The sequence below is a fragment of the Cetorhinus maximus genome, chromosome 29 (genome assembly GCF_964194155.1).
Source record: "Cetorhinus maximus chromosome 29, sCetMax3.hap1.1, whole genome shotgun sequence".
NCBI lineage: Eukaryota > Metazoa > Chordata > Chondrichthyes > Lamniformes > Cetorhinidae > Cetorhinus > Cetorhinus maximus.
The window spans coordinates 2,717,079-2,741,803 of NC_135907.1; the positions used below are offsets into that span (position 1 = coordinate 2,717,079).

The 24,725-nt window shown below is 47.0% G+C and overlaps 1 protein-coding gene across 4 annotated transcripts in view; it reads left to right on the forward strand.

The window, feature by feature from the left end:
• LOC144669555 (lethal(3)malignant brain tumor-like protein 2) overlaps nt 1-24,725 on the forward strand; it is a 92,135-nt gene continuing 67,410 nt past the window's right edge. For 2 of the 4 annotated variants that reach the window (XM_078532041.1, XM_078532043.1), the window contains exons 1-4: nt 8-87; nt 11,138-11,363; nt 15,849-15,982; nt 23,584-23,707. In XM_078532041.1, the coding sequence (XP_078388167.1) occupies nt 11,150-11,363; nt 15,849-15,982; nt 23,584-23,707 (472 nt within the window). In that variant the 5' untranslated portion in view covers nt 8-87; nt 11,138-11,149. Of the gene's footprint in view, nt 88-10,227; nt 10,270-11,137; nt 11,364-15,848; nt 15,983-23,583; nt 23,708-24,725 lie in introns of all 4 variants that reach the window. The other 2 variants (XM_078532042.1, XM_078532044.1) reach the window with 2 other exon arrangements.

The window sequence follows — 24,725 nt, forward strand, 5'->3', positions numbered from 1 at the left end:
TGGCCCTTCCTAAGATGGCATCATCATTGCTTGCAATGTGTTGCTGAATTCGAACACCAGGCTGCACAGAGACAGAGGCGAAGGACTGTGAGTTTTCCCTCAATCAATGAAAGCTAGGAGAGTTGTGTGTGTGAATTATGAGCTCAGCTGAAAGATAGTCCCAAGCCCTCTGACCCCCTCAGCAACTGGTTTTAAAGTTGATGCTCCCTTGCCCATGAGTGTAAGGTTTGACCTGCTTCTTTTTGAGTTACCTTGTTGCCAGCTGGTGCTTTGGAAGTGGGCAGAGAGAGAGACATTGTTGCTAAGCAGTTATGTGTAGGGGGTTCAGGTGAGAGAGAGAGAGAGAGACAATGTATCTCAGGGGATTGTCATTGTTGCTAAATGTTTGTGCTGGATTCTCATGTTCAGGACAAGGTGGTCAGTTTGTAACAATGTTGTCAGATGTTGCACTGTTTAATCATCTGTTCCTGATGTTTGTCCTGTTCAATGATTACACAGGTTACGGCAACACGTGTCTTATTTACACTCCCACCCCCCTCCTCAATAATTTTCACTTCTCCTGGGACTTTCTGTGCAGAATTGTGATACTCGGGCAGAAACACCCAGCAATTAATTGTAGAAACTCATGTTTTTTTTAAACAGCAAATCATCTTTTGTTAGTTGGCTATTATAGCTGGATTACTTAATAACCACTTAGCAATTTAGAGGAGATGGCGGTGTCCTGGTAACATCACTGTATTCCAGAGGCCCGGGCTAATGCTCTGGGGCCACAGGTTCAAATCCCTGACGGAATTTAGATTCCATTACTAAATCTGGGATCGAAAACTAGTTTTGTGGTCACCATTACTGAGGCTGTCATTCATTGTATAATCTTGATTGTTGTTTAAAAACCCCATCTGGTTCACTTAATGTCCTTTAGGGAAGGAAATCTGCTGTCCTTACCCGGTCTGGCTTACATGTCACTCTAGACCCACATACGAACGAGGAGCAGGACTAGGCTGTTCAGCCCATCGAGCCTGCTCCACCATTTAATAAGATCATGGCTGATCTGATAGTAAACTGAATCCCACCTACCCCTGATAACCTATCACCCCCTTGCTTACCAAGAATCTGTCCACCTCTGCCTTAAAAATATTCAAAAGCTCTGCTTCCACCACCACCTCAGGAAGAGAGTTCCAAAGACTCATGACTTTGAGTGGAAAAAAATTTCGTCTCATCTCTGCTTTTTAAATGAGCGACCCCTTATTTTTAAACAGTGACCCCCTACTTCCAGATTCTCCCACAAGAAGAAACATCCTCTCCACATCCGCCCTGTCAAGACCTCTCAGGATCTTATATGTTTCAATCTAGTTGCCCCTCATTCTTCTAAACTCCAGTGGTTACAAGCCTAGTCCATCCAACCTTTCCTCACAAGACAACCCTCTCATTCCTGGTATTAGTCTGGTAAACCTTCTCTGAACTGCTTCCAACGCATTTACATCCCACCTTGGATAAGGTGACCAATACTGTGCACAGTACTGCAAATGCGGTCTCACTAGTGCCCTGTACAACTGAAGAATAACCTCCCTACTTTTGTATTCAATTCTCCTCGCAATAAATGATAACATTCTATTAGCTTTCCTAATTACTTGCTGTACTTGCACACTAACCTTTTGTGATTCATGCACTCAGACACCCAGATCCCTCCACACCTCAGAGCTCTGCAATCTCTCACCATTTAGATAATATGCTTCTCTTTTATTCTTCCTGCCAAAATGAACAATTTCATATTTTCCCACGTTAAACTCCATTTGCCAGATCTTTGACCACTTACTTAACCTATCTTATATCTGTATGTAGTCTCTTTTTTTATTCATTCACGGGATGTGGGTGTCACTGGCTGGGCCAGCATTTATTGCCCATCCCTAATTGCCCTTGAGAAGGTGGCGGTGAGCTGCCTTCTTGAACCACTGCAGTCCATGTGGTGTAGGTACACCTACAGTGCTGTTAGGAAGGGAGTTCCAGGATTTTGACCCAGTGACAGTGAAGGAATGGCGATATATTCCCAAGTCAGGATGGTGAGTGACTTGGAGGGGAACTTCCAGGTGGTGGTGTTCCCATCTATCTGCTGCCCTGGTCCTTCTACTTGGTAGTGGTCGTGGGTTTGGAAGCTGCTGTCGAAGGAGCCTTGGGGAATTCCTGCAGTGCATCTTGTAGATGGTACACACTGCTGTTACTGTGCGTCGGTGGTGGATGGGGTGAATGTTTGTGGATGTGGTGTCAATCAAGTGGGCTGCTTTGTCCTGGATGGTGTTAAGCTTCATGAGTGTTGTTGGAGCTGCACTCAATCAGGCATCACTCCAAGTAGGGGAGTATTCCATCACACTCCTGACTTGTGCCTTGTGGACAGGCCTTGGGGAGTAAGAGCTACTTGTTGCACAATTCCTAGCCTCTGACCTGCTCTTGTAGCCACAGTAGCTAATCCAGGTCAGTTTGGCTAGTCCAGTTCAGTTCCTGGTCAATGGTAACCCCCAGGATGTTGATAGTGGGGGATTCAGTGATGGTAATATCATTGAACATCAAGGGGTGATGGTTAGATTCTCTCTTGTTGGAGGTGGTCATTGCCTGGCACTTGTGTGGCGTGAATGTTACTTACCACTTGTCAGCCGAAACCTGGATATTGTCCAGGTCTTGCTGCATTTGGACATGGACTGATTCAGTCTCTGAGGAGTCACGAATGGTGCCGAACATTGTGCAATCATCAGTGAACATCTCCACTTCTGACCTTACGATGGAAGGAAGGTTATTGATGAAGCAGCTGAAGATGGTTGGGCTGAGGACACTACCCTGAGGAACTCCTGCAGTGATGTCCTGGAGCTGAGATGATTGACCCCCAACAACCCAGCCATCTTTCTTTGTGCTAGGTATGACTCCAACCACCGGAGAGTTTCCCCCCTGATTCTCATTGGTTACAGTTTTGCTAGGGCTCCTTGATGCCACACTCGGTCAAATGCTGCCTTGATGTGAAGGGCGGTCACTTTCATCTCACCTCGGGAGTTCAGCTCTTTTGCCCATGTTTGAAGCAAGGCTGTAATGAGGTCAGGAGCTGAGTGGCCCTGGCAGAAACCAAACTGGTGTCAGTGAGCAGTAAGCAAGTGCCACTTTAGCACTGTTGATGACCCTTTCCATTACTTTACTGAAGATGGAGAGTGGATTGATGGGGCAGTAATTGATTGAGTTGGATTTGTCCTGCTTTTTGTGTAAGGCACATTCCTGGGCAATTTTCCACATAGCCGGATAAATGCCAGTGTTGTAGCTGTACTGGAACAGCTTGGCAAGGGGCGCAGCAAGTTCTGGAGCACAAATCTTCAGTACTATTGCCAGAATATTATCGGTCCCCATAGCCTTTGTAGTATACAGTGCCTTCGGCCATTTCTTGATATCATGTGGAGCGAATTGCATTGCCTGAGGACTGGCATCTGTGATGCTGGGGACCTCCAGAGGAGACTGAGATGGTTCATCCACTCGGCACTTCTGGCTGAATATTGTTGCAAATGCTTCAGCCTTATCTTTTGCACTGCTGTGCTGGGCTCCTCCATCATTGAGGATGGGGATATTTGTGGAGCCTCCTCCTCCAGTGAGTTGTTTAATTGTCCACCACCATTCACGACTGGATGTGGCAGGACTGCAGAGCTTAGATCTGATCCGTTGGTTGTGGGATTGCTTAGCCCTGTCTATCACTTGCTGCATATACTGTTTGTTATGCAAGTAATCCTGTGTTATAGCTTCACAAGGTTGACACCTCATTTTTAGGTATGCCTGGAGCTGCTCCTGGCATGCCCTCCTGCACTCTTCATTGAGTCAGAATTGATCTCCTGGCTTGATGGTAATGGTAGAGTGGGGGATATGCTGGGCCATGAGGTTACAGGTTGTGTTCGAGTACAATTCTGCTGCTGCTGATGGCCCACAGCGCCTCATGGATGCTCAGTCTTGAGTTGCTAGATCTGTTCAAAATCTGACCCATTTAGCATGGTGATAGTGCCACACAACACGCTGGAGGGTATCCTCAATGTGAAGGCAGGACTTTGTCTCCACAATGACTGTGCAGTGGTCTCTCCTACCGATACTGTCATGGACAGATGCATCTGGAACAAGCAGGCTGGTGAGGATGAGGTCAACTATGTTTTTCCCTCTTGTTGGTTCCCTCACCACCTGCCGCAGACCCAGTCTAGCAGCTATGTCATTTAGGACTCGGCCAGCTTGGTCAGTGGTGGTGTTACCGAGCCACTCTTGGTGATGGACATTGAAGTCCCCCACCCAGAGTACCACATTTTGTGCCTTTGTCACCCACTAGTGATGTTCAACATGGAGGAGCACTGATTCATCAGCTGAGGGAGGGCGGTACATGGTGATCAGCAGGAGGTTTCCTTGCCCATGTTTGACCTGATGCTATGAGATTTCATGGGGTCTGGAGTCTATGTTGAGGGTTCCCAGGGTAACTCCCTCCCACATGTATACCACTGTGCCACCACCTCTGTTGGACCTGTCCTGCTGGTGGGACAGGACATACCCAGGGATGGTGATGATGGTGTCTGAGACATTATCTGTAAGATATGATTCCATGAGGATGACTCTATCAGGCTGTTGCTTGACTAGTCTGTGAGACAGCTCTCCCAATTTTGGCACTAGCCCCCAGATGTTAGTAAGGTGGACTTTGCAGGGTCGACAGGGCTGAGATTGCTGTTGTCATTTCCGGTGTCTAGGTCGATGCCGGGTGGTCCGTCCAGTTTCATTCCTTTTTTGTGACTTTGTAGTGGTTTGTTACAACTGAGTGGCTTGTTAGGCCATTTGAGGGCATTTAAGAGTCTGGAGTCACGTGCGGATTTCCTTCCCTAAAGGATATTCGTGAACCAGATGGATTTTTACAACAATCGACATCAGATTCTTATTGAATTCACATTCCACCATCTGCTGTGACAGGATTCAAACCCAGCTCCCCAGAGCACTACCCTGGGTCTCTAGGTTACTAGTCCAGTGACAATACCACTACGCCACCGCCTCTCCCCCTTATGCCCTCTTCACAACTTACTTTCCTGCCTAACTTTGTGTCATCAGCAAGTTTGGCAACCATCCCTTCAATCCCAACCACAGCAACATGGCTGACTTGCCCTCTGAAATGCCCTGGCAAGCCACCCAGTTCCAGGGCAATTAGGGATGGGCAACAACTGCTGGCCTTGCCTGTGATGCACACATCCCATGAAAGAATACATTTTTTTTAAATTAAAATGTTTGTATCACTTGGGAAAAAAAATGGATTGTAACTTTTGAAACAAGCGGAAGCCTGTTTTATTTTTAAAAGTGTTTTAATAAAGTCAGTCGTCCACTTTTCCCAGCCTATCAGGAAGGTGCTGAGACCACAGGACTCGGAAAGCAGCATTGTGACCCCAAGAGTTAGCTCAATGCTATTCCACGCACATTTTGTGAGTTGGTTGAAGGTGGTGGCTGCCCCCATATGCGTGAATCGAGTTCTGCATCAAGGGATAGATTGCCGGTCACTGTGGACCCCGGGTAGCAGAATTTACTAACTCCTTCAGGCGGGGGGGGCGGTAATGAGGGATAGCCAAACGTTTGGAGTAAGAGATGGCTTTGGAGGAGATTTTTAAAGGGGTACCTTCATTCCCCTCACTCCTGTGGGAAGATATGCGCTCTGCCCGTCTAAACTGGGAATCTAAGCCTTACAACACCTACAACAGCCAAACAAGGATTGAGCAGCACTAAAGCAAAATACTGCAGATGCTGGACTAAAAGCAGAAAATGCTGGACAAACTCAGCAGGCCTGGCAACATCTGTGGAGAGAGCAACAAGAGTTAACGTTTCATTGTCAAGGTTGTTTCATCAGGAAAGTTTAAGCAATATTCATTGTTTGGGGGTAATTTTAACCGAGCTCACCAGCCAGAAAACTGTCGGGATTGAGTAGGATGCTGGTTTGACATCCTGATATTACTCCCTGCTGACTTCTTGGGGGGGGGAATAAGACTGGATTTTCACTGAGTTGGGATGTCTTGGGGAGACCTGGGGGGTCGGGATCCGATTCCGGGATTTCCAGCCATTCTCTGGGTTTCCGATTTCCGGCAATGCCTTTTAAGGGTTTGGCTCCAGTGCCCCCATCCTGCATCCCCGACTTGGTTGGCTCCATTTCCGGGATAGGCATTTCCTACTCCTCCGCAATTTTCATGGGGTCGTGCCAGGTTTTCTGAGAGCCGTGGGTCATGGCACCTCAGATTTATTGTGCACCATGGTCTGCATGAGGGGAGCTTTTAAAAACTAATTTCAAAAGGTACCCTCATGCCCACTATGCCAACCTGTGGCACTTCCATGCCTATTACCCAGTATAGATTGTATAGAACCATTGAACCTATAGTGACAATAGGACGTGTAGAAAAAGCTTTTAAAAAAGTCATTCATTCATAAATTTCCACTATATTTAAAAAAGCCCTTTTACTACACAGCAATAAAAGTGTCAATCATCCATGCCCTTTTAAATAGCTGAAACTGCAAGCACTTGAAACCTCTTTTTCTTGTGTAAATAAACATTATGAAATTGACAGCATAGCTCAGGTAGCCAGAGCAGTCAATGAGACAGTGTTTTCCCTGGGACTCAGGTGTTTCAACACTTATGGATTTCTGGTCTCCCAGCTAAGCCGCCTTATGCATTCTAGAGTGGGAGCCTCAGCACCCATTAGAGTACTAACATCGTGCGAAGTTAGGAATTAATGACTTTTTGAAAAAACACACTTTATACATGCTATTGTCACTATAGGCTTCATTGGTTCTATACAGTGTATAGTGACTGAATGGGCATGGAAGTGCCACCTTTTGGCATGGGAATGAGGGGTGGGTGCAGGGGCATAGCTTGGCATGGGGGCATGAGTTGGCATGGGTGGGGCATGGGGAGTGTGTGAGAGGTGAGGGGATGTAAGGGCTGGAGGGCCTTTGTGTTTTTATTTTAACTGGGCCACAGTTCCATGGCAATGAGGTGGGCTTTTCAACAATCTGCATTGGTAACCCTGTGGTTGCCTCCAAACTTTCCCCCATGTTGGCTGGCCCAACTAGACCCTGCACCCCCCCTCTTCCCCACCTGCACCCACCTTCCCCACCCTCTCTCCCCTCCCCCACCCCCACCCCCAGCAATAAAAATCCCATCCTTGGAGGCACTTTCTCCGGGAATTTTCCCCACTCCTGCTGCCCGCCTTGAGGATGAAAATCCAGGCCAAAATCCTAAGGGATGTAAAACCAGCGTTGTACTCAGTTTTCTGATGGGTGGGTGAGGGTAAAATTGCTCCCTTTATCTCTGACTCTCTCTGTTTACAAACCTCCTGACTCAGTGTTGCATTCTTGCAATGCTTCTCATAGGTGCTCCTTTTCAAGTTCTTGCCTCTGAGCTACAAGGTTGTGGGTTCAAGTCCCACTCCAGAGCTTCAGTACAAAAGTCCAGGCTGATGATCCAGTGCAGTATTGAGGGAGTGCTGCACTGTCGACGGAGCTGTCTTTCGGGTGAGATGTCAAACCAAAGTCCTATTTGACCTCTAGGGTGGACATTAAAGATTTCATGGCGCTTTTTTGAAGAAGAGTTGGGGAGCTTTCCCCCGTGTCCTGGCCAATGTTTATCCCTCCATCAACATTACAGAAACAAATTATCCCATCGATGCTTGTGTAAACCTGTAGACAAATCTGCCATGTTTCCTACATTAAAACAGTGACTATGTTTCCACAAGGACTTCATTGGCTGTAAAATACTTTGAGACGTATAGAAGTCATGAAGGCGTTATATAAATGCAGCCTTTTTTCATGAAGTGATCAGTGTTTATGGTGTTTCAAATTGGATTCAGAATGGGACAGCTCAAAAGGAAGCCATTCAGCCCATCATGTCTGTGCTGGCTCTTTGAAAGAGCTATCAATTTTATTTTATTCGTTCATGGGATGTGGGCGTTGCTGGCCAGGGCGTCATTTATTGCCCATCCTTAATTGCCTTTAGAAGGTGGTGGTGAGCTGCCTTCTTGACCTGCTGCAGTCCATGTGGTGTAGGTGCACCCACAGTGCTGTTAGCAAGTTCCAGGATTTTGACCCAGCAACAGTGAAGGAACGGCGATATATTTCCAAGTCAGGATGGTGAATGGCTCAGAGGGGAAATTCCAGGGGGGTGCTGTTATCCTGAGTCTGCTGCCCTTGTCCTTCTAGATGGTAGTGGTCGTGGATTTGGAAGGTGCTGTCCAAGGAGCCTTGGTGAGTTTCTGCAGTGCATCTTGTAGATGGTACACACACTGCTGCTACTGTGCGTCGGTGGTGGAGGGAGTGAATGTTTGTGGCTGTGGTGCCAATCAAGTGGGTTGCTTTATCCTGGATGGTGTCAAACCTGCACTCATCCCACACATTCTGCTGTTTCCCCACAGTCCTGCAATCTTTCCCACTTCAAGCATTTATCCAAACCATAGAATGGTTACAGCATAGAAAGAGGCCAAAGGGATGCAAAGGGCTGACTTTGTGCCCATGCCAGTTCTCCGTAAGAGCAACTTGCCTAGACCTGCCCCCCCTGCCCTTTCCCTGTAGCTGTGCAAATGTTTTCACATCGGGTAATTATCCAATTCCCTTTTGAATGCCACGATTGAATCTGCCTCCGCTGCCCTCTTGGGCAGTGCATTCCAGATCCTAACACCCACTGCATGAAACGTTTCTCCTCATGTCTCCTTTGCTTCTTTTGCCAGTCGCCTTCAATCTGTGCCCTCTGGCTCTCAATCCTTCCACCAATAGGAACAGTTTCCCCCGATCTACTCTGTCTCAACCCTTCATGGTTTTGAACACCTGTATCAAATCTCCTCTCAACCTTCTCTGCTGTATTGAGAACAGCCCCAGCATCTCAAACCTACCCACACAACTGATGGCCTTCATCCCTGGAACCATTCCCATTCCTCTTCTCTATTACATTCACATCCTTCGTAAAAATGGGGAGCCCAGGATTGGATACATTACTGCAGTTGAGGCTGAACCAGTCTTTTATAAAGGTTTACCATTAACTTCCTCTGGTTCCCCAGGTGGTCAAACCAGTTACCAACTGGCCCAGTTGAACCAGTTGTCAAATGACAATTGGAACAACTTGCCCAGTTGAGCTGCCCGCTTTGGCCAGTTGAGCTGTCGTTGTGTGATAAATGTAGGGATAGAATTCTTTGCACGCTGGTGGCATTGCGGGGGGCGATACATTATTTGTGTAATAAGTGTGAGGGGATTTGGGGATGGGAGGTTTCTGATTAAAACTAATTTACTGTTTTCTCCAAAGTTGGGTGGGTGGGGAGTTGGGGGGGGGTGACTGGAATAAGATGAGCTCCTTCCTAAAAAGAATGAATGAGCTTGGTTTTAATGTAAGAAATGGTGGTCCATGGACAACAACAACTTATATAACGCCTTTAGCGTCCGAAGACACTTCACAGGAGCGTTATAAAACAAAGTCTGACACCGAGCCACATAAGGAGATATTTGGTCAGTTGACCAAAAGCTTGGTCAAAAAGGCAGGTTTTGAGGAGTGTCGTAAAGGAGGAAAATGAGGTAGGGAGGGAATTCCAGGGTTTGGAGCCCAGGTAGCTGAAGGCACAGTCACCAGTGCTGGAGCGATTAAAATCGGGGATGTTCAAGAGACCAGAATTAGAGTGCAGAGTATCTGAGGGTTGTGGGGCTGGAGGAGATTACTGAGATAGGGAGGGGGCGAGGCCATGGAGGGATTTGAAAACAAGCATGAGGATTTTAAAATCAAGATGTTGCTTGACCGGGAGCCAGTGCGGGTCAGCGGGCACAGGGGTGATAGGGGAATGGGACTTGCTCTGAGTTATGACATGAGCGGCAGAGTTTTGGATGACCTCAAGTTTACAGAGAGTAGAATGTGGAAGAGCAGCCAGGAGGGTGTTGGAATAGTCAAGTCTGGAGGTCACGGAGTCACTAATGAGGGTTACAGCAGCAGATGAGCTGATACAGGGGCCAAGTCGGGCGATATTACTGAGGTGAAAATAGGCCATCTTAGTGATGGCGCGAGTATGAGGTCGGAATCCCATCTCGGTGTCAGATGTGAGACAGAGGTTGCGAACTGACTGGGTTAGTCTCAGCCTGTTGCCAGGGAGAGGGATGGAGTTTGGAGCGGGCACTGAAAACAGTGGCTTCAGTCTTCCTAATATTTAATTATCCAACAACAGTTTGCATTTACAGGTGTGTTATCCAGCAAAACGTTGACACTGAACCGGAAAAAAGGTATTAAAATGGGCAAAAAGGTAGGTTTTAAGGAGTGACTTAAAGGAAGAGAATGTGGTGGAGAGAAATGGAAATGTTTAGGGCTGAGGCAGCTAATAGGAGGGCTGGCTTTGCTGAGATAAAGGAAATTGAGGATGCGTAAGAGGCCAGATTTAGAGGAGAGCCGAGATGGTGGAGGGTTATAGTTTTGGAGGAAGCTGCAGAGATGGTGAGCGGCAATGGCGAGGGATTTGAAAATAAGGGTGAGAATTTTAAACTTATAATGTGGACTGGTGTAGTTAAGATCACAATCCCCTCATCTCTGTCTTATTCTTAAATCCGTCCTCTAGTTCTAGTCTCTCCCACAAGTGGGAACACCCTCCAGGTATCCACACTGCCAAGACCCCTCAGGATCTTCCATGTTTCAATAAGATCACCTCTCAGTCTTCTAAACTCCAATGGGTATAGACCCAACCTGTTCAGCCTTTCCTCATAAGATGAGCCCCTCATCCTAGGCGAGGCCTTCCTGGGCCTGGAGGTAACAAAAGTATTGATAAACGTTTCACAACGGATGGGCTGAGGCAGAGGCAGAACTGGAATATTTTTTCCACTTGTATCCTTTCAGCCCCTGACATTACAACTTGGGTCGAGGAAGCCTACCCTTATCCTGTTCAGACGTTGTGGCTGGGTTCGCTGCTAATGAGACGGCTGGACTGTGACCAGCCATTGTCTTGGGAGGGATCATGGATCGATTTCCTTACACGGTTGGACTTGGGTTGAAACTGGTCAAATTCAGTGGATTTCAGAATCCTTACGGAAGTCCGAGATGAAGGGAGCTTTCGTCAATTTATTGTGACCCGTGTGATGTTATTTATCTTTATATCTCCAGAATGTTCTAGAAATGTCTTTCAAGGGTGTTGGAGATGATTACTATAGCCTGTTTGATGGGTATGATAGTCTGGAAGACCACGGCAGTAGCAGCAATGAAAACTTCACCGAGGAATCGAGTGATGACATGGAGGATGAAGAAGGTGGTCAGCAGCAGGTCGTGGAGTCTGAGTCAATATTAGAAGCGATGAATGATGATGAATCCATTGATGGGAAACTTGGAATGGGTATGTATTTTTTTTGACATTTGGTGTGTTAATGGGCAGTCCAGTTTGAGAGTGGGGGGGTGCTCAGATTCACTGGGAAGCATTGGGTTTGTTTATGCTGCAGATGTAAACCATAAATCAGATTTGTGGCTGGTGGCAGTAAAGGATGAAGACTGAGTCAGAGCTAAATCAAGGGAGGTGAAGCTTGCTTAACTATGACGGTCACTAAGTTAGGGGAACAGTAAGCTTTGTAGATGGAGCAGGAAGCTATTGACAAACTTGCAGATCGTAGATTCGCAAACCAAGGGGGGAGATGGTGGCTCAGTGGTAATGTCAATGAACTAGTAATCCAGAGACCCAGGCTAATGCTTTGGGGCCATGGGTTCAAATCCCACCACGGCCACTGGTGGCAGCTAAATTCAATTAATAAAAAATTTAGAGTTGAAAGCTAGTCTGAGGAATGGTGATGATGAAACTATCATCGATTGTAAAAACCCCATCTGGTTCACTAATGCCCTTTAGGGAGCAAAATCTGCCGACTTTACCCATTCTGTCCTACACATGACTCCAGATCCACAGCAATGTGGTTGACTCTTAACTGCAAACTAGCCTCAGTTCCAGGGCAATCAGGGATGGGCAACAAATGCTGGCCTTTCCAACCACACCCACATCCCATGAAAGAATAAATTTTGAAAAATAGTCCTGCTCTTCATCTCTTTTTTTTTAATTGGGATTTTATGGGATGTGGGTGTTTGCTGATAAGGCCAGCATTTGTTGCCCACCCCTAATTGCCCCTCCAACAGCTGCAATATTTTCAGAACCAGATGGGCTATTGACAACATGTGCAACCACATCATTGATGATGGCACAATGACTGTTTCTTGACTGTCGGCCCTGGGCCTTATCAGGGAGGCCTGAATATGGAGTTAGGGACTCGGGTCAGTTAGTAGGGTGCGCGGGTTAGGGGTTAGCATTAGGGTTAGCGGCAATGTGTTATCGATAACAGAAGCTGCCTTTGGCAATGCTGCTGCCACGAGACGCATCCCTTCAGAAATGTCTCGACCCAGGCATTCCGATCCCACGAGCTTTGTGAAATTGAACATTGGCAATGATCAACTTTCTTTACTCTCCCTTTACGCGAGCAAGGATCATTGAAACTACCACCCTAATGTGGGGCTTGGAGATTGGAGCCTGCTTACCTCCGTCTTCACCAGTCTTTAAGCCTAATTCCTCATGGAGTACCTGTCTTGATTAAAATCCACAAACTGGCCTTGTGTTCTCATAGCTTCCAGTTTTCTCGTAACCCATTGGGCTGAACTCCTTGTGAACATTGATGTAAGCCAGGTTCCCCTCAGCCTTACAATATGATCCAATCTCATGTGTAACTATAACACTTCCCTCACGTTCCCTACAACAGCAAAACCCTGCCTGCCTGGAGTACAGTGTACAGCTTTGGTCTCATTTCTTAAGGAAGGATATACTTGTATCGGAAGCAGATCAGAGCCGATTCACTAGGTTCCTGGGATGAAGGGCTTGTTTTATGAGGAAAGGTTGAGCGGGTTGGGCCTATACTTATTAGCGCCTAGAAAAGCGAGATCTTATTGAAATATATAAGATTCTGAGGTGGTTTGACAGGGTAGATGTTGAGAGAATGTTTCCTCTCGTGGGGGAATCTAGAACTAGGGGACAGAGTTTCAGAATAAGGGGTCTCTGATTTAAGACGGAAATGAGGAGGAATTTCTTCTCACAGGGTCGTTAGTCTGTGGAATTCTCTTTCCCCAGAGAGCAGTGGAGACTGGGTCACTGAATATATTCAAGGCTGAGTTAGACAGATTTTTGATCAACAAGGGAGTCAAGGGTTATGGGGGGAGGGGGACAGGCAGGAAAGTGGAGTCGAGGCCACAATCAGATCAGATAGGATGTTATTGAATGGTGGAGCAGGCTTGAGGGGCCGAATGGCCTACCCCTGCTCCTCCTACTTATGATCTTACGTTCCCCTCTCACTGCTTTGCTATCTCCTGAACCATCTGATACGTGTGCAACGCCAGCCTGGAGCCACTGATGTTAACAATGCTCCGTGATCATTTTCGGGATCAGTACCTTCCCCCCTTATGCAACTGCACTCGAACACTGCCTCAAACAAAAATCTTATTCCTTGTCAGGAGGGCAGCTCCAAGGAAAGTTGGCAGTCGCTGGCAATATTGCTCAAGACTACCGCAGTGCTCTGGTGTTGGTTCACCCAACCCGCCTGCAACAATAGCAATAGGGATTTGAGCAGGAACCCTACCCCCACCCCTCGAGTAGGTGGGAGAGAGCAGAGTGACTGAGTGCACAAATGAGCATCAAAACCTTTCTTTCTAAATAGTAACCCTGATTCTCTGGTGGGCTCAATGCCAGGAACCAGCAAGGCCTTGGTCCTTGCCAATGCTAATTGGAAAAGGTTGTTCATATTTGAGCATTTTAAACTGCTTTCTATATTTTAACTACAGATTTACCTTAAAACAGACACTTATGCACTTGCTAACGATCCAAGCCATTCTACATCCCTTCCCAAATTTCTTTAAGTTTTGTTATTTAACTCTACAGGCCCAATGTCCAAAATTTGGCACCCTCGGAACAGCTCTGTGCTGGCTTGCAGGTTCTCCTGGGTTTTGGACTTGGGAGCTGGAATGGACATCAGGGCAGCAAACTACACATGCCTGCTAGGTAGCTCAATGAAGACTATTGGAATTTCAGGCCACTGTGACTCTCGGACAGGTGTTGGAAGACAGGGCTGGCCTGGGAATGAAGGGTCAGGAAAGAGGAGAAGGTGCTGATCGTAAATGGGGTGACCAGTGGCCAACAGAAGCCCGTGTTTTTAATGTGCCCCTTCGCCTCCTGGCTTTGCATTCAGGCAAGAGGATTTCACCTTTTCTCCTAGAGGCTGGCTGTGGTCCCTCTGAATACAGTTTAAAGTTTAAGCCGGGGGGGGTCGAGGTGGGGGTCATGACCCCACACGGGGTCCTGACCCCTGAGGTAGCAATGGCTGCTGTGGAGCTGCGATTGAATGTTAACATCTCCCTCTAAATCCTCGCTTTTTAAAAAAATGGTGGGCCTGATTCCTGCTCCAAAAATCCACTGAATAGGTAAGTGTTCTAAAATTCCCTAAAGATTAAACACTTTAGCTCCCCTCCCCCGCCAAACCCCCCATTCCCCTCTCCCTGCTGCGGGGTCATGGCAACATTCAGACCTCGAAATGGGGTCGCAGTGTGAAAACACTTGGGAAGCACAGGCTGAGGCTGTGTGTCATGCTTGGCAGCTGCTTTCAGGGCAAACCAATTGCATAAAGGGCGGGCAGAGCATAACATAGGCCGTGGGCCTCCTATTGGTGGATGCAAAGGCACCAATGCCTGTTGGACCCCCGAATCCCGGGTGCCTCTTTAGATACCTATACCAACTGATACTGCGTGCGGACGTCTGACACGGAATGTGTGTGCACAGCCTGAAGTGTTGGTCACCTGCAAAACAGGCGAGTCTTTACCAATTTAACCGAATGTCAAAAATGTCCGGTTTTGGGTAATGTACCTGTGTCGTATTAAAATATTGGTTAGAAAAAACCCCCACAAACTATAAGGGCGGACCCATGACTTTTAAATGGGGACCAAATAACGTCTCCAAACCCTGGTTGAATTACACCCCCATCCTCTCAGCCCCGTATTGTCCAATAGAAATTGCCGACTAGCTAAAGTTGTTGCTGGTGACACCGTTTTGCTTGTTTAAGGGGCAGATGCCCTCCGTGTACTCCAACAATATAGCTAAATGTCCGCACAAATATCTACCTGCACCTTGTAACCAAGGAAGCAAAACAGTTAACGATCAAGTCACTCCCGTGCACTCATGCTGTTGGTCTTGTCAACGGGGGAAGGGTTACACTTGAATCGGTAACCTGTCTTTCTCTTCCAGATGCTGACTGACATACTGTGCACTTTTAGCATTTTTTTTTTTGGTTTCATTCAAGATTTCCAGCATTTCTTCATACGGGGAGGGGGGGATGGTGGACTTGTAATCCAGAGGCCCAGGCTCTTGCTCTGGGGTCCTGGGTTCAAATCCCACCATGGCAGCTGGTCGAATTCAAATTCACTGAATAAACCTGGAATTGGAAAAACTAGCGTCAGTCATGGTTACCATGAAACTACGATGTAATAATTGATGTAAAAACCCGTCTGGGTCACTTTAGGGAGGGAAATCTGCCGTCCTTACCTGGTCTGGCCTACATGTGACTCCAGACCCACAGCAATGTGGTTGACTCTTAACTGCCCCCTGAAATGGCCTAGCAAGCCACTCAGTTCAAGGGCAGCTAGGGAAGGGCAACAAATGCTGGGCCTTCCCAGTGACGCCCACATCCCATGAAAGAATAAATTAAAATTTAAAAAAAAATCCATTTGACCTTTAGTTTTCTGGTTAAAAGTAGCATTGATCCCAATTTTCATTTAACCTCCTTTTTCTTTGTCTTTTTGATCTTCTAAGCTACCTGTGAGATGTGTGGGATTGCGGGAGCGCGAGAAACCTTCTTTTCCAAGACGAAGAGGTTCTGCAGTGTTTCCTGTTCCCGAAGCTACTCTTCCAACTCGAAGAAAGCCAGCATCTTGGCACGATTACGGGTTAGTCTTGGGTAATGTTAGCAGCCTGCCACTGACCGCTGTCCTGAGACCTTCGCCATGCACGGTGTGACCTGCTGCCTTTGTTGTGCAGGTCAGCTTAAACAAAATCCCGGAAGAGGGACGACAGCCGGAGAGTTGGTCCAGCTCCACCCCGGGATCGGGTAGAGAGTTTGCAGCAGGGGGAAGGGGTTGGGGGAGAGAAAAGAAATTCCAATTTAAAAAAAAGACTTGCATTTATATAGCGCCTTTCACGACCCACCTCAAAGCACTTTACAGCCGACGAAGTACTTTTGAAGTGAGATCACTGTTGTAATATCCGGAGCGTAGCAGCCGATATGCACTCAGCAAACTCCCAGAAATAGCTTTGTGAAAATTATCTGTTTTTTCGTGTGTGTGTGATGTTGATTGAGGGATAAGTATTGGCCAGGGCACCAGGGAGAACTCCCCTGCTTTTCTTCGGAATAGCGCCATGGGATCTTTCACACCCACCCGAGCAGCCAGGCGAGGCCTCGATTTGACATCTCGCCTGAAAGGCAACATCTTCGACAGTGCAGCACTCCCTCAGTACTGCAGTGGAGAGTCAGCCTTGATCTTTCTACTTGAGCCCTGGAGTGGGACTTGAACCCGGAACCCCGTGACTCGGAGGCGAGAGGGCTACCCATTGAGCCAAGACTCTCATTATTCAGTACCCTGATGTTTGAGTTTTTTTTCACTGGGACAAATCACTCCCCCACCCCAGTATCACAGTGCCTTTACATTTGGGCACCATGAGGATTTCCTGCGTACAGTCCTGTTCTCCATATTTCCAGAAGGATATAGGGACGCTGGAGAAGATACAAAAAAAGATTTACAAGGATGTTGCCGGAACTGAGAGGTTAGAACTATTTGGAAATCCATCTGTTTCACTAATGTCCTTTAGGGAAGGAAATCCGCTGCCCTCACCTGGTCTGGTCTACATGTGACTCCAAATCTGCAGTAATGTGGTTGACTCTTAAATGCCCTCTGAAATGGCCTAGCCAGTCACTCAGCTGTATCAAACTGCGAAAAAGTCAATAAAAAGGAATGAAACCAAAGGACCATCCAGCATTGACCTAGGCACAGGAAACAACAATGGCAAACCCAGCCCTGTCAACCCTGCAAAGTCCTGTTTACTAACATCTGGGGGCTTGTGCCAAAATTGAGAGTTTGTCTCACAGACTAGTCAAGCAACAGCCTGACATAGTCATCCTCACAGAATCATACCTTACAGACAATGTCCCAGACATCATCACCGACCCTGGGTATGTCCTGTCCCAGGGCCTGACCCACCGGCAGGACAAACCCAGCAGAGGTGGCAGCACAGTGGTATACAGGCGGGAGGGAGTTGCCCTGGGGGGTCCTCAACATTGACTCCAGACCCCATGAACTTTCATGGCATCAGGTCAAACATGGGCAAGGAAACCGCCTGCTGATTACCATGTACCACCCTCCCTCAGCTGATGAATCAGTGCTCCTCCATGTTGAACACCACTTGGAGGAAGCACTGAGGGTGGCAAGGGCGCAGAATGCCCCCAGAGGTGGGGGACTTCAATGTCCATCAGCAAGAGTGGCTCGGTAGCACCACCACTGACCAAGTTGGCCGAGTCCTAAATGACATAGCTGCTAGACTGGGTCTGTGGCAGGTGGTGAGGGAACCAACAAGAGGGAAAAACACACTTGACCTCATCCTCACCAACCTGCCTGCCGCAGATACATCTGTCCATGACACAATCGGTAGGAGTGACCACTGCACAGTTCTTATGGAGACGAAGTCCCGTCTTTCCAGTGAGGATACCCTCCATCGTGTTGTGTGCCATGACCACTGTGCTAAACGGGATAGATTTCGTACAGATCTAGCAACTCAAGACTGGGCATCCATGAGGCGCTGTGGGCCATCAGCAGCAGCAGAATTGTACTCGAACACAATCTGTAACCTTATAGCCTGGCATATCCCCCACTCTACCATTACCATCAAGCCAGGGGATCAACCCTGGTTCAATGAAGAGTGCAGGAGGGCATGCCAGGAGCAGCACTAGACATACCTAAAAATGAGGCGTCAACCTGGTGCAGCTACAATACAGGACTACTTGCGTGCCAAACAGCATAAGCAGCAAGTGATAAACAGAGCTAAGCGATCCCACAACCAACGGATCAGATCTAAGCTCTGCAGTCCTGCCACATCCAGTCGTGAATGGTGGTGGACAATTAAACAACTCACTGGAGGAGGAGGCTCCACAAATATCCCCATCCTCAATGATGGGGGAGCCCAGCACATCAGTGCAAAAAATAAGGCTGAAGCATTTGCTAGTCTTCAGTCAGAAATGCCGAGTGGATCTTGGCCTCCTCTGGATCACAGATGCCAGTCTTCAGCCAGTTCGATTCACTCCACGTGATATCAAGAAACAGCTGAGGGCACTGGATACTGCCAAGGCTATGGGCCCTGAAAACATTCTGGCAATAGTACTGAAGACTTGCCGCATCCCTAGCCAAGCTGTTCCAGTACAGCTACAACATTGGCATCTACCCGGCTATGTGGAAAATTGCCTAGGTATGTCCTGTACACAAAAAGCAGGACAAATCTAACCCTGCCAATTACCGCCCCAACAGTCTATTCCCAATCATGAGTAAAGTAATGGAAGGGGCCATCAACAGTGCTGTCAAGCGGCACTTGCTTAGCCATAACCTGCTCACTGACACCCAGTTTGAGTTCCACCAGGGCCACTCAGCTCCTGACCTCATTACAGCCTTGGTTCAAACATGGACAAAAGAGCTGAACTCCAGAGGTGAGTTGAGAGTGACTGCCCTTGACATCAAGGCTGCACTTGACCGAGTGTGGCATCAAGGAGCCCTAGCAAAACTGGAGTCAATGGGAATCGGGGAAAACTCTCCTCTGGTTGGAGTCATGCCTAGCACAAAGGAAGATGGTTGTGGTTGTTGGAGGTCAATCATCTCAGTCCCAGAACATCACTGCAGGAGTTCCTCAGGGTAGTGTCCTAGGCCCAACCATCTTCAGCTGCTTCATCAGTGACCTTCCTTCCATCATAAGGTCAGAAGTGGGGATGTTCGCTGATGATTGCACAATGTTCAGAACCATTCACGACTCCTCAGATATTGAAGCAGTCCATGTCCAAATGCAGCAAGACCTGGACAATATCCAGGCTTGGGCTGACAAGTGGCAAGTAACATTCACACCACACAAGTGCCAGGCAATGACCATCTCCAACAAGAGAGAATCCAACCATTGCCCCTTGACATTCAATGGCATTCCCATAACTCCACTATTAACATATTTGGGGTTACCATTGACCAGAAACTGAACTGGACTAGCCATATAAATACTGTGGCTACAGGAACAGATCGGAGGCTAGGAATCCTGTGGTGAATAACTCCCCTCCTGACTCCCCAAAATCTGTCCACCATCTACAAGGCACAAGTCAGGAGTGTGATGGAATACTCCCCACTTGTCTGGATGAGTGCAGCTCCCACAATACTCAAGAAGCTCGACAGCATCCAGGACAAAGCAGCCCACTTGATTGGCACCACATCCACAAACATTCACTCCCTCCACCACCAATGCACAGTAGCAGCAGTGTGTGTACCATCTACAAGATGCACTGCTGCAACTCACCAAGGCTCCTTTGACAACACCTTTCAAACCCATCTAGAAGGACAAGGGCAGCAGACACATGGGAACACCACCACCTGGAATTTCCCCTCCAAGCCACACACCATCCTGACTTGGAAATATATCGGCCGTTCCTTCACTGTTGCTGGGTCAAAATCCTGGAACTCCCTCCCTAACAGCACTGTGGGTGTACCTACACCACATGGACTGCAGCGGTTCAAGAAGGTAGCTCACCACCACCTTCTCAAGGGCAATTAAGGATGGGCAATAAATGCTGGCCCAGCCAGCGACGCCCACATCCTGTGAAAAAATGAAAAAAAAGAAGAAAGACTGAACAGTCTGGGGATTTCTTGTCTTGAGAAGTGAAGGCTGCAGGGGTGACCAAGTATAGATCTTTAAAATTATCAGGGGCTGTCCTGATGGAGACACCTTTCTCTCTACTCTACCTGTTGGGAGTCCAAACTAGTGACCATAAATATAAGGTGCTGGTGGTGTGTCAAGGAGTCTGAGTTGCTGTGGAAACCTGCACTTTCCCATGCATGTTGTGGTCTGGAGCTTTGGATAGTGATGGTAGAGGCTCCAACATTCTTTCCATCACATGGCTGACCAGGAATCTCTCTGGCTCTTACCACCTGCCAATGGTGGGTGTTGGAAGGATTTGCAGGTTGATACTCAACCTATTTGGCTGCATTATGAACTCGCCTTCCTTGCCCATCAGGTCCTGGAGTGGGACTCGAACCCGGAGCTCAGAGGTAGGGACACTACCCACTTAAGGGCATTAGTGAACCAGATGGGCCTTTACGATAACTGATAGGTTCGTGGTCACCATCACTGATATGAGCTTTATAGTCCAGGTTTATTAATTAACATTTAAATTCCACCAGCTGCCGTGGTGGGATTTGAACCCATGTCCCCAAAGCATTAGCCTGGGTCTCTTGATTTCTAGACCAGTGACATTGCCACTATGCCACCATCTCCTCCAAATACATCATTCTATTTTATAGAAGTAGCATCTGTGGCGAGAGAAATAGAGTTAACGTCTCGAGTGTGTATGAATCCTCTTCCAAGCTCTGAAAAAGAGTCATACGGACATTAAATGTTAACTCTGTTTCTCTCTCCACATTGCTGCTGAGTTGTTCCAGCATTTTCTGATTTTATTTCAGATTTCCAGCACCCGCAGTATTTTGCTTTACGTGTATAACAGTGTTCTATTGTGTAATATCAATGTATAATTAAATACATCGTTGAGGTTTAATGGCAATATCATTTTTAAACAGGTGATGAGTATTTGTGCACCTATAAATGGGGAGAGCTCAGACATGGGGAGGGGGGCTGTTGGTTGGAGTAATGCTGCCTGTGAACTAAGTCAGTAAACTCTCTTGAGCAAAGAAAACAGCTGTGTCTTAGTTTTAACTTTGCCAACCAGCATGGATCTGGTTAACATGTGACAGTTGTTATGATCTCAGCTTATGTTCTGTTAACAAAAACAAAAATAAAAATACCTGGAAAAACTCAGCGGGTCTGACAGCATCTGCGGAGAGGAACACAGTTAACGTTTCGAGTCCGTATGACTCTTCATCAGAACTAAGGAAAAATAGAAAAGAGGTGAAATATAAGCTGGTTTAAGGAGGGGTGGGACAGGTAGAGCTGGATAGAGGGCCAGTGATAGGTGGAGATAACCAAAAGATGTCATAGACAAAAGGACAAAAAGGTGTTGATAGTGGTGATATTAGCTAAGAAATCGCAGGATACAGCGATGTGAGGAATGGCCAGCTAGTTACTATGGCAGGATTTCTGGAGTCTTACAAAACACAGGAGAGAGAGGTTTCAGGTCTTTCCTCTTTTCAGGCTAGGAGCTGAAAGAAGGCTACTGCAGGCTACTACACCATCCTCACACAAAACTTGGCCACTTGGTCAGGAGCCAATCAAAACATTGTCGCTAGGCAGTTCCCTCTTAAATCAGGTCTCCTTTGCAGCACCATTCTGTTCAACCTGGCACATATTCTTCCAGGAGATAGCAACATTGTAGATTTTCTTCTTCCAGTGAACATCTCTTTTAAACTGCAGCCATGGTAGTTTTTAAAGCCATAGTCCAATAAAAAATAAAAAATATGTTTTTTGCGCTTTTCTTCAGCTGGTATCTCTCCCTGAGACACTTAAAACCTGCAATCTAAACTTACTATTACTTCAACTTCACAGCAAACACATGAGTTCCCTAAACTCTTCCCCAGCAGGCTTGCAGGATTTCTTATTAGAGAGATTAAGACCTTCTGCCTGCACTCTGTGGTATACACACACTAACTGACCACCTGTGTGTCTCTAGACCCCTATCACTAAGCAACAGCACAATTTTTTTTCTACGTTTTTTTTAAGCTTCACTAAACTACTAACCCCTTGGTAACAAATCTCTTCACTTCAAGAGTTGTAAAACCTCATTAAAAATGCATGTATGGAAACAGGGCCCTGGACTTGCCGGCACCCGGCTCACAAAAACCTCAAAATGAGGTCTCTCCTTTCTTAGCACCCAAATACAAAATGTAAATTAGACTTAAAGCTATACATTGTTCTGAACACAGTGCATTGTACTGCTGCGAAAGTTGAGCTCTGATTAATTGCCCAGCCCATCTAAGATCGCACAGTTTGCTGGTGTTTCAGCGCAGCCTTCGGTCACCTCGTCACGTACAAACAGTGATAACAAGTGAATACCCTCCGGCCCATCCAGCGTACCCCCCCACAATTGTGTATCGTAATATATACACTTCCCACTCTACCCAAACCCCTGGGAGAAACAGAAAACCCAGATTGTGGGAACCCAGATCGAGGAAATCAGAACTTGTCCAGGAGTTTACTCTGGCTCCCAAGTCTCCGCGTTACTTTGTAAATGGAGATTTTCACTCCCAACCAGAGACAGCTCTAAATCTCGCTTGAAGGAATTCAGCGAGTTGGAGTTTACTACATGGGAAAGCAGCACACCCCAGCTGCAGGTGAAGATTTTCAAGTTTCCAGGTGCCTTTAAATATCTGGCTCACGTCCCGGAGGAATTGGGTCAATTCTTTCTCTCTTATCTGTGTTCGTTTTGATATGGTGCTGTAAAGAATGAAAAACTTGTGCTAGATGTCAGACAAGTCTGCACTTATCCTCAACTGATGTCTAGAGATACAATTTCAAGCAGGAGAGAATGCATAGCGATCATGTGCTTATGTATGTATGTTTTTCCTTAACCCAGATTTCTAAAGCAAACATCTGTAAAACTGAAACAAAAACAGAAACAGAAATACCTTGAAAAACTCAGCAGGTCTGGCAGCATCGGCGGAGAAGAGCACAGTTGACGTTTCGAGTCCTCATGACCCTCGAAACCTCAACTGTACTCTTCTCCGCCGATGCTGCCAGACCTGCTGAGTTTTTCCAGGTATTTCTGTTTCTGTTTTTGTTTTAGATTTCCAGCATCCGCAGTTTTTATATCTGTAAAACTGACCCCTTTCTCCATCCCTTTTTTCCTTTATTCTTTCATGGGATGTGGGCATCACTGGCAAGGCCAGTATTTGTTGCCCATCCCTAATTGCCCTTGAACCGAGTGGCTTGCTAGATCATTTCAGAGGGCAGTTGAGGGTCAACCACGTTGCTGTGGGTCTGGAGTCACATGTAGGCCAGACCGGGTAAGGATGGCAGATTTCCTTCCTCAAAGGGCATTGGTAGGTTTTTACGACAATCGACAGTGGTTTCACGGCCACCATTACTGAGACTAACTTTCAATTCCAGATTTATTAATTGAATTTTAAGTTTCACCAGTTGCTGTGCTGGGATTTGAACCCATGTCCCAAGAGCATTATCCTGGGTCTCTGGATTACTCGTCTTATGACATTCCCACCATCTCCCCTGAATCCCGCTGACAAAAGTTCTTTTTTTATTGGAAGTTGCATTTTCATTCAGAGTTTAAATTCTGTTTGTTATTTCACAGGGAAAACCACCCACAAAGAAAGCAAAGGTGTTGAACAAAGCTTCATGGGTATCTAAACTGGGGGCATTTCTACAGCATCAGTCCAATGGGAAGCTAAGGAATGGCAATCAGAATAGCAATTCTGGTAAGACTTGTGACAGATCTCAGCTGTGTATTAATTGTTTGTCCTCGCTCTCGCTCTCTCTCTCTCTCTCTCTCACTGGAGTTTTCAATCGGTATAACCCTCATCTACCAATGTGAAGGCATGTTTCCATTGACTGCTGGCAGCTCTATGACACTTCACCAAGTGACCATTCTTCAGCAATGAGTCTCAACACAGTGTCAGGATGTGGTTCAGACCAGGGAAGACTCAGCTGAAGGTGGTCCCATCCTCGCCGAGCAGATGCCCAAAGGCACTTTCTTGTTGCATCATTAAATACCAATCAGGAATGCAAACCTTGGATGACTTTTCCCCCGCTCCCCAGCCTTCCGAGCCCCGGGGCTTGGTGACCAGTTGTGATATCCCCGTTGTTAACTAGTCCAGTCAGAGTTACGGTAAGGGCTTTGCATTAGGGACCGAGGAACTTGGCCAATGGTTGAACCTGAGGCCCTCTTATTTTCACTGGCTGTGTTGAGTTATTGGGGAGTCCTGACTTCATCTTTCTTCCTCTATTCCAAGAATATCAAAGTCACGAGTGACATCCGATGTGACTGTGATAAAAGTAAACTTACTCTTCTTGCCTTTCTTGACCTGTCTGTAGCCTTGGACATGGTTGACCACACAGACCTCCTCCAACACCTCTCCAATGTCATCCAGCCGGGTGCGACTGCTGTCACTTATTTCCATTCTTATCTATCTAATTGCCACCAAAGAATCACTTTCAATGGTTTCTTTTCCTGCACCGTTACCTCTGGTGCCCCCCAAGGATCCACCCTTGGCCCCTCCCGTTTCTCATCTACATGTTGCCCCTTGGTGACATCATCTGAAAGCACCGCCTTAGTTTTCACACGTACGCAACGACCCCCAGGCTCTCCCTCACCACCACCTCTCTCGACTCCCCCACTGTTGCTAATTTATCAGACTGCTTATCCGACATCCAATACTGGATGAGCAGAAATTTCCTCCAGTTAAATACTGGGAAAACTGAAGCCATCGTTCTCAC